Raw genomic sequence first — 10,745 nt, 5'->3', positions numbered from 1 at the left:
CTGTATATAACTCATTCTCCATCAGTACTGTTACTGTATATAACTCATTCTCCATCAGTACTGTTACTGTATATAACTCATTCTCCATCAGTACTGTTACTGTATATAACTCATTCTCCATCAGTACTGTCTGCCTGGAGAGTAGCAGCCTGATCCCAGATCTGTTTGTGCTACCTGTCATTCCAACTCAAGAGGAACATGGCATTATAAGGATATAAGAACTGGCAATGAGTGGCATGTTTGCACAAAGACTAATAACTAGGCTAGAAGAGGACAGAAAACTGTGTCTGATACTCTTTCTTTAGAGGTAAACATTGTGATGAAGACGGCACAGCAGAAACTAAACATGATGCTAACTAAATAAGATGCTAACTAGCACGAGCAGAAACTAAACAAGATGCTAACTAGACAAGATGCTAACTAGCACGAGCAGAAACGAAACAAGATGCTAACTAGACAAGATGCTAACTAGCACGAGCAGAAACGAAACAAGATGCTAACTAAACAAGATGCTAACTAAACAAGATGCTAACTAGCACGAGCAGAAACTAAACAAGATGCTAACTAAACAAGATGCTAACTAGAACGAGCAGAAACTCAACAAGATGCTAACCAAACAAGATGCTAACTAAACAAGATGCTAACTAAACAAGATGCTAACTAGCACGAGCAGAAACTAAACAAGATGCAAACTAAACAAGATGCTAACCAAACAAGATGCTAACTAAACAAGATGCTAACTAAACAAGATGCTAACTAGCACGAGCAGAAACTAAACAAGATGCTAACTAAACAAGATGCTAACTAGCACGAGCAGAAACTAAACAAGATGCTAACTAAACAAGATGCTAACTAAACAAGATGCTAACTAGCACGAGCAGAAACTAAACAAGATGCTAACAACACAAGATGCTAACCAAACAAGATGCTAACTAAAGCAACACCCCATAAGAAGGAATAGTCAACCTGGGTGCCGTTATTGCTTTATTCAACTACACTTATACATGGAAAGAAATAACAGAACAACCAACATATAAATACGACGCAAACAATATCTCCCACCTGTTTCTGTATCTGACGATGAGACCAGCTCCATCCCTGTTACACTAACACCAGCTCCATCCCTGTCCTGTTACACTAACACCAGCTCCATCCCTGTCCTGTTACACAAACACCAGCTCCATCCCTGTTAAACTAACACCAGCTCCATCCCTGTTACACTAACACCAGCTCCATCCCTGTTACACTAACACCAGCTCCATCCCTGTTACACTAACACCAGCTCCATCCCTGTTACACTAACACCAGCTCCATCCCTGTTACACTAACACCAGCTCCATCCCTGTTACACTAACACCAGCTCCATCCCTGTTACACTAACACCAGCTCCATCCCTGTTACACTAACACCAGCTCCATCCCTGTTACACTAACACCAGCTCCATCCCTGTTAAACTAACACCAGCTCCATCCCTGTTACACTAACACCAGCTCCATCCCTGTTACACTAACACCAGCTCCATCCCTGTTACACTAACACCAGCTCCATCCCTGTTACACTAACACCAGCTCCATCCCTGTTAAACTAACACCAGCTCCATCCCTGTTAAACTAACACCAGCTCCATCCCTGTTACACTAACACCAGCTCCATCCCTGTTACACTAACACCAGCTCCATCCCTGTTACACTAACACCAGCTCCATCCCTGTTACACTAACACCAGCTCCATCCCTGTTACACTAACACCAGCTCCATCCCTGTTACACTAACACCAGCTCCATCCCTGTTACACTAACACCAGCTCCATCCCTGTCCTGTTAAAGTAACACCAGCCCCATCCTGTTACACTAACACCAGCTCCATCCTCTTAAACTAACACCAGCTCCATCCCTGTTAAACTAACACCAGCTCCATCCCTGTTACACTAACACCAGCTCCATCCCTGTCCTGACACAAACACCAGCTCCATCCCTGTTAAAGTAACACCAGCTCCATCCCTGTCAAACTAACACAAGCTCCATCCCTGTCCTGTCAAACTAACACCAGCTCCATCCCTGTCAAACTAACACCAGCTCCATCCCTGTCAAACTAACACCAGCTCCATCCCTGTCAAACTAACACCAGCTCCATCCCTGTCCTGTCAAACTAACACCAGCTCCATCCCTGTCAAACTAACACCAGCTCCATCCCTGTCAAACTAACACCAGCTCCATCCCTGTCAAACTAACACCAGCTCCATCCCTGTCACACTAACACCAGCCTCATCCCTGTCCTGTCAAACTAACACCAGCTCCATCCCTGTCACACTAACACCAGCCTCATCCCTGTCCTGTCAAACTAACACCAGCTCCATCCCTGTCACACTAACACCAGCCTCCATCCGCCTGTCAAACTAACACCAGCTCCATCCCTGTCCTGTTACACTAACACCAGCTCCATCCCTGTCACACTAACACCAGCCTCATCCCTGTCCTGTCAAACTAACACCAGCTCCATCCCTGTTACACTAACACCAGCTCTATCCTTGTCCTGTTAAACTAACACCACCTCCATCCCTGTCAAACTAACACCAGCTCCATCCCTGTCAAACTAACACCAGCTCCATCCCTGTCCTGTCAAACTAACACCAGCTCCATCCCTGTCCTGTCAAACTAACACCAGCTCCATCCCTGTCCTGTCAAACTAACACCAGCTCCATCCCTGTCCTGTCAAACTAACACCAGCTCCATCCCTGTCAAACTAACACCAGCTCCATCCCTGTCAAACTAACACCACCTCCATCCCTGTCAAACTAACACCACCTCCATCCCTGTCCTGTCAAACTAACACCAGCTCCATCCCTGTCACACTAACACCAGCTCCGTCCCTGTCACACTAACACCAGCTCCATCCCTGTCACACTAACACCAGCTCCATCCCTGTCCTGTCAAACTAACACCAGCTCCATCCCTGTCCTGTCAAACTAACACCAGCTCCATCCCTGTCAAATTAACACCAGCTCCGTCTCTGTCAAACTAACACCAGCTCCATCCCTGTCAAACTAACACCAGCTCCATCCCTGTCCTGTCACACTAACACCAGCTCCATCCCTGTCAAACTAACACCAGCTCCATCCCTGTCCTGTCAAACTAACACCAGCTCCATCCCTGTCAAATTAACACCAGCTCCATCCCTGTCAAATTAACACCAGCTCCACCCCTGTCCTGTCAAACTAACACCAGCTCCATCACTTTCAAACTAACACCAGCTCCATCCCTTTCAAACTAACACCAGCTCCATCCCTGTCACACTATCACCAGCTCCATCCCTGTCCTGTCAAACTAACACCAGCTCCATCCCTGTCACACTAACACCAGCTCCATCCCTGTCACACTAACACCAGCTCCATCCCTGTCACACTAACACCAGCTCCATCCCTGTCAAACTAACACCAGCTCCATCCCTGTCAAACTAACACCACCTCAATCCCTGTCAAACTAACACCAGCTCCATCCCTGTCAAACTAACACCAGCTCCATCCCTATCCTGTCACACTAACACCAGCTCCATTCCTGGCAAACTAACACCAGCTCCATCCCTGTCCTGTCAAACTAACACCAGCTCCATCCCTGTCCTGTCAAACAAACACCACCTCCATCCCTGTCAAACTAACACCAGCTCCATCCCTGTCAAACTAACACCAGCTCCATCCCTGTCACACTAACACCAGGTCCATCCCTGTCAAACTAACACCAGCTCCATCCCTGTCACACTAACACCAGCACCATCTCTGTCAAACTAACACCACCTCTATCCCTGTCAAACTAACACCAGCTCCATCCCTGTCCTGTCAAACTAACACCAGCTCCATCCCTGTCAAACTAACACCAGCTCCATCCCTGTCAAACTAACACCAGCTCCATCCCTGTCACACTAACACCAGCTCCATCCCTGTTAAACTAACACCAGCTCCATCCCTGTCAAACTAACACCAGCTCCCTCCCTGTCAAACTAACACCAGCTCCATCCCTGTCCTGTCAAACTAACACCAGCTCCATCCCTGTCCTGTCAAACTAACACCAGCTCCATCCCTGTCCTACCAACCCAACATCCTGCCTGTCCTACCAACCCAACACCAGCTCCCTGCCTGTCCTACCAACCCAACATCCTGCCTGTCCTACCAACCCAACACCAGCTCCCTGCCTGTCCTACCAACCCACACCAGCTCCCTGCCTATCCTACCAACCCAACACCAGCTCCCTGCCTGTCCTATCAACCCAACACCAGCTCCCTGCCTGTCCTACCACCCTGTCCTACCAACCCAACACTAGCTCCCTGCCTGTCCTACCAACCCAACACCAGCTCCCTGCCTGTCCTACCAACCCAAAACTAGCTCCCTGCCTGTCCTACCAACCCAACACCAGCTCCCTGCCTGTCCTACCACCCTGTCCTACCAACACTAGCTCCCTGCCTGTCCTACCAACCCAACACTAGCTCCCTGCCTGTCCTACCAACCCAAAACCAGCTCCCTGCCTGTCCTACCAACCCAACACTAGCTCCCTGCCTGTCCTACCAAACCAACACTAGCTCCCTGCCTGTCCTACCACCCTGTCCTACCAACCCAACACTAGCTCCCTGCCTGTCCTACCACCCTGTCCTACCAACCCAACACTAGCTCCCTGTCTGTCCTACCACCCTGTCCTACCAACCCAACACTAGCTCCCTGCCTGTCCTACCAACCCAACACTAGCTCCCTGCCTGTCCTACCAACCCAACACTAGCTCCCTGCCTGTCCTACCAACCCAACACCAGCTCCCTGCCTGTCCTACCAACCCAACACTAGCTCCCTGCCTGTCCTACCAACCCAACACTAGCTCCCTGCCTGTCCTACCAACCCAACACTAGCTCCCTGCCTGTCCTACCAACCCAACACTAGCTCCCTGCCTGTCCTACCAACCCAACACTAGCTCCCTGCCTGTCCTACCAACCCAGACACTAGCTCCTGCCTGTCCTACCAACCCAACACCAGCTCCCTGCCTGTCCTACCACCCTGTCCTACCAACCCAACACTAGCTCCCTGCCTGTCCTACCACCCTGTCCTACCAACCCAACACTAGCTCCCTGCCTGTCCTACCACCCTGTCCTACCAACCCAACACTAGCTCCCTGCCTGTCCTACCACCCTGTCCTACCAACCCAACACCAGCTCCCTGCCTGTCCTACCACCCTGTCCTACCAACCCAACACTAGCTCCCTGCCTGTCCTACCACCCTGTTCCTACCAACCCAACACTCAGCTCCCTGCCTGTCCTACCACCCTGTCCTACCAACCCAACACTAGCTCCCTGCCTGTCCTACCACCCGCCTACCCCCTGTCCTACCAACCCAACACCAGCTCCCTGCCTGTCCTACCACCCTGTCCTACCAACCCAACACTAGCTCCCTGCCTGTCCTACCACCCTGTCCTACCAACCCAACACTAGCTCCCTGCCTGTCCTACCACCCTGTCCTACCAACCCAACACTAGCTTCCTGCCTGTCCTACCACCCTGTCCTACCACCCTGTCCTACCAACCCAACACTAGCTCCCCGCCTGTCCTACCACCCTGTCCTACCACCCTGTCCTACCACCCTGTCCTACCAACCCAACACTAGCTCCCTGCCTGTCCTACCACCCTGTCCTACCAACCCAACACCAGCTCCCTGCCTGTCCTACCAACCCAACACCAGCTCCCTGCCTGTCCTACCACCCCGTCTACCAACCCAACACCAGCTCCCTGCCTGTCCTACCACCCTGTCCTACCAACCCAACACCACCCTGTCCTACCACCCTGTCCTACCACCCTGTCCTACCAACCCAACACTAGCTCCCTGCCTGTCCTACCAAACCTCACACTTTAAAATGGATGTATTTTATATTCTTTTTACGGTTTCTCACCTGGCTTGAACTTCCAAAGGTCGTTGAAGTGTCGGTCCAGACGAGCGTTGTAGCCCCCAAATATATACAGCTCCCCGTTATAGGAAACTGGAGGAGAGAAAGGAAAATGAATAGAACATGACCATTTAGGAGATCTGTCTTTTTCTTTTAGAAAAATTATATTTCATATGGTGAGTAACAAAGGAACACACCCCAACAGGAGCAGAGGGGCCCTAAACACACCCCAACAGGAGCAGAGGGGCCCTAAACACACCTCAACAGGAGCAGAGGGGCCCTAAACACACCCCAACAGGAGCAGAGGGGCCCTAAACACACCCCAACAGGAGCAGAGGGGCCCTAAACACACCCCAACAGGAGCAGAGGGGCCCTAAACACACCCCAACAGGAGCAGAGGGGCCCTAAACACACCCCAACAGGAGCAGAGGGGCCCTAAACACACCCCAACAGGAGCAGAGGGGCCCTAAACACACCCCAACAGGAGCAGAGGGGCCCTAAACACACCCCAACAGGAGCAGAGGGGCCCTAAACACACCCCAACAGGAGCAGAGGGGCCCTAAACACACCCCAACAGGAGCAGAGGGGCCCTAAACACACCCCAACAGGAGCAGAGGGGCCCTAAACACACCCCAACAGGAGCAGAGGGGCCCTAAACACACCCCAACAGGAGCAGAGGGGCCCTAAACACACCCTCAACAGGAGCAGAGGGGCCCTAAACACACCCCAACAGGAGCAGAGGGGCCCTAAACACACCTCAACAGGAGCAGAGGGGCCCTAAACACACCCCAACAGAGCAGAGGGGCCCTAAACACACCTCAACAGAGCAGAGGGGCCCTAAACACACCCCAACAGGAGCAGAGGAGCCCTAAACACACCTCAACAGGAGCAGAGGGGCCCTAAACACACCCCAACAGGAGCAGAGGGGCCCTAAACACACCCCAACAGGAGCAGAGGGGCCCTAAACACACCTCAACAGGAGCAGAGGGGCCCTAAACACACCCCAACAGAGCAGAGGGGCCTTAAACACACCCCAACAGGAGCAGAGGGGCCCTAAACACACCTCAACAGAGCAGAGGGGCCCTAAACACCCCCCCCCCCCATGTGACAGGGAGACTGAAAGGTCACAGAGGAGAGAACATAATTACAGAAAAGAAAGATGGAACATTTGAATTCAGACAGTTTTCCTATAATGAATGCATTGACATGAGCCTTTTATTCAACACTGCCATTAAACTACAATACAAGGTAAAGGGTTGAAAAATGAAATGGGTGTTTGTGTGTGCGTGTCTATCTCTTACAGGCTGAGTGGCTACGTCGTCCCTCTGGTAGGAGCTGGGCAGTAGCAGTATTCAGCCAGCTGTTGGTCTCTGTATCAAACACCTTTATCTTGTTGCAGTAGATCTCGTTATTAGAGTGGAACGGACCGAAGCGATCTGCTCTGCCTCCAAACACAAACATCTTAGTGCCAATGATGGTGGCAGAGTGGAAGTCCCTCCAACGAGCTGGAGTACCCTGAGAGGAGAGAGAGAAGACAGGAAAGGAGAGAGAGGAGAGATTTAGTGGTGATGGAGTACCCTAGAGAGAAGAGGAGAGAGACTTAGTGGTGATAATGGTGGCAGAGTGGAAGTCCCTCCAATGAGCCTGAAGAGGGGAGGAGAGATGGAGAGGAGAGCGGAAAGGAGGTGGTGATGATGGTGGCAGGAGTACCCTGGGGAGAGGAGATGGGAGAGGGGGGAGAGGGTTGGTGATGATGGTGGCATGATTTCAGATTGAGAAAACTTTAATGTCCTCAGAGGCAATTCATCTTGCAGCAGTCAGAAAACATTCAACATACAATAGGCAGGATAAATGCAATTTCATAGTGCAAGTACTAAGTGCAATTAGTCCAACATTTGTTAAGTTGCAGAAATGCATTCGGAATAAAAGAGAACCTGCCCAGGTAGAGAGGTGGAGGGCTCTGCCCAGGTAGAGAGGTGGAGGGCTCTGCCCAGGTAGAGAGATGGAGGGCTCTGCCCAGGTAGGAGAGGTGGAGGGCTCTGCCCAGGTAGAGAGATGGAGGGCTCTGACCAGGTAGAGAGGTGGAGGGCTCTGCCCAGGTAGAGAGGTGGAGGGCTCTGACCAGGTAGAGAGGTGGAGGGCTCTGCCCAGGTAGAGAGGTGGAGGGCTCTGCCCAGGTAGAGAGATGGAGGGCTCTGCCCAGGTAGAGAGATGGAGGGCTCTGACCAGGTAGAGAGATGGAGGGCTCTGCCCAGGTAGAGAGATGGAGGGCTCTGCCCAGGTAGAGAGGTGGAGGGCTCTGCCCAGGTAGAGAGGTGGAGGGCTCTGCCCAGGTAGAGAGGTGGAGGGCTCTGACCAGGTAGAGAGGTGGAGGGCTCTGCCCAGGTAGAGAGATGGAGGGCTCTGCCCAGGTAGAGAGATGGAGGGCTCTGACCAGGTAGAGAGGTGGAGGGCTCTGCCCAGGTAGAGAGGTGGAGGGCTCTGCCCAGGTAGAGAGGTGGAGGGCTCTGCCCAGGTAGAGAGATGGAGGGCTCTGACCAGGTAGAGAGATGGAGGGCTCTGCCCAGGTAGAGAGGTGGAGGGCTCTGCCCAGGTAGAGAGGTGGAGGGCTCTGCCCAGGTAGAGAGGTGGAGGGCTCTGCCCAGGTAGAGAGGTGGAGGGCTCTGACCAGGTAGAGAGAGAGGTGGAGGGCTCTGACCAGGTAGAGAGAGATGGAGGGCTCTGCCCAGGTAGAGAGGTGGAGGGCTCTGACCAGGTAGAGAGAGAGGTGGAGGGCTCTGCCCAGGTAGAGAGAGATGGAGGGCTCTGCCCAGGTAGAGAGATGGAGGGCTCTGCCCAGGTAGAGAGATGGAGGGCTCTGCCCAGGTAGAGAGATGGAGGGCTCTGCCCAGGTAGAGAGAGGTGGAGGGCTCTGCCCAGGTAGAGAGGTGGAGGGCTCTGCCCAGGTAGAGAGGTGGAGGGCTCTGCCCAGGTAGAGAGATGGAGGGCTCTGCCAGGTAGAGAGTGGAGGGCTCTGCCAGGTAGAGAGGTGGAGGGCTCTGCCCAGGTAGAGAGGTGGAGGGCTCTGCCCAGGTAGAGAGGTGGAGGGCTCTGCCCAGGTAGAGAGATGGAGGGCTCTGCGCAGGTAGAGAGGTGGAGGGCTCTGCCCAGGTAGAGAGGTGGAGGGCTCTGCCCAGGTAGAGAGGTGGAGGGCTCTGCCCAGGTAGAGAGGTGGAGGGCTCTGCACAGGTAGAGAGGTGGAGGGCTCTGCCCAGGTAGAGAGGTGGAGGGCTCTGCCCAGGTAGAGAGGTGGAGGGCTCTGCCCAGGTAGAGAGGTGGAGGGCTCTGACCAGGTAGAGAGAGAGGTGGAGGGCTCTGACCAGGTAGAGAGAGATGGAGGGCTCTGCCCAGGTAGAGAGGTGGAGGGCTCTGCCCAGGTAGAGAGGTGGAGGGCTCTGCCCAGGTAGAGAGGTGGAGGGCTCTGCCCAGGTAGAGAGGTGGAGGGCTCTGCCCAGGTAGAGAGGTGGAGGGCTCTGACCAGGTAGAGAGGTGGAGGGCTCTGCCCAGGTAGAGAGGTGGAGGGCTCTGCCCAGGTAGAGAGGTGGAGGGCTCTGCCCAGGTAGAGAGGTGGAGGGCTCTGCCCAGGTAGAGAGGTGGAGGGCTCTGCCCAGGTAGAGAGGTGGAGGGCTCTGCCCAGGTAGAGAGGTGGAGGGCTGGGGTAGGGTCAGGGTATAAACTATAACACTACAGGGTAGGGTGAAAACTATAACACTACAGGGTAGGGTATAAACTATAACACTACAGGGTAGGGTATAAACTATAACACTACAGGGTAGGGTATAAACTATAACACTACAGGGTAGGGTATAAAACTATAACACTACAGGGTAGGGTATAAACTATAACACTACAGGGTAGGGTATAAACTATAACACTACAGGGTAGGGTATAAACTATAACAACAGGGTAGGGTAAAACTATAACACTACAGGGTAGGGTGACCTATAACACTACAGGGTAGGGTATAAACTATAACACTACAGGGTAGGGTATAAACTATAACACTACAGGGTAGGGTAAAACTATAACACTACAGGGTAGGGTATAAACTATAACACTACAGGGTAGGGTTAAAACTATAACACTACAGGGTAGGGTATAAACTATAACACTACAGGGTAGGGTATAAACTATAACACTACAGGGTAGGGTGACCTATAACACTACAGGGTAGGGTATAACTATAACACTACAGGGTAGGGTGACCTATAACACTACAGGGTAGGGTATAAACTATAACACTACAGGGTAGGGTATAAACTATAACACTACAGGGTAGGGTATAAACTATAACACTACAGGGTAGGGTATAAAATATAACACTACAGGGTAGGGTATAAACTATAACAATACAGGGTAGGGTATAAACTATAACACTACAGGGTAGGGTTAAAACTATAACACTACAGGGTAGGGTATAAACTATAACACTACAGGGTAGGGTATAAACTATAACACTACAGGGTAGGGTTAACACTATAACACTACAGGGTAGGGTGACCTATAACACTACAGGGTAGGGTTAACACTATAACACTACAGGGTAGGGTAAACACTATAACACTACAGGGTAGGGTATAAACTATAACACTACAGGGTAGGGTATAAACTATAACACTACAGGGTAGGGTATAAACTATAACACTACAGGGTAGGGTGTAAACTATAACACTACAGGGTAGGGTATAAACTATAACACTACAGGGTAGGGTAAACTAAAACGCTACAGGGCAGGGTAAACTATAACACTACAGGGTAGGGTTAACACTATAACACTACAGGGTAGGGTCAACACTA

The 10,745-nt window shown here is 51.8% G+C and overlaps 1 protein-coding gene across 7 annotated transcripts in view; it reads right to left on the bottom strand.

The window, feature by feature from the left end:
- The window catches only part of klhdc3 (kelch domain containing 3), a 95,195-nt gene that overhangs the window by 45,285 nt on the left and 39,165 nt on the right, over positions 1-10,745 (bottom strand). For all 7 annotated transcript variants that reach the window (XM_045710416.2, XM_045710418.2, XM_045710420.2 and 4 more), the window contains 2 exons: positions 7,211-7,424; positions 5,916-6,002 (listed from right to left, as the gene is read on the bottom strand). In XM_045710416.2, coding sequence (XP_045566372.1) covers positions 5,916-6,002; positions 7,211-7,424 — 301 coding nt within the window. The remainder of the gene's footprint in view (positions 1-5,915; positions 6,003-7,210; positions 7,425-10,745) is intronic.

Source organism: Salmo salar, chromosome 28, assembly GCF_965601325.2.
Source record: "Salmo salar chromosome 28, fSalSal1, whole genome shotgun sequence".
NCBI lineage: Eukaryota > Metazoa > Chordata > Actinopteri > Salmoniformes > Salmonidae > Salmo > Salmo salar.
The sequence above is the reverse complement of the archived record's forward strand: the minus strand, read 5'-3'. Positions and strand labels throughout refer to the sequence as shown.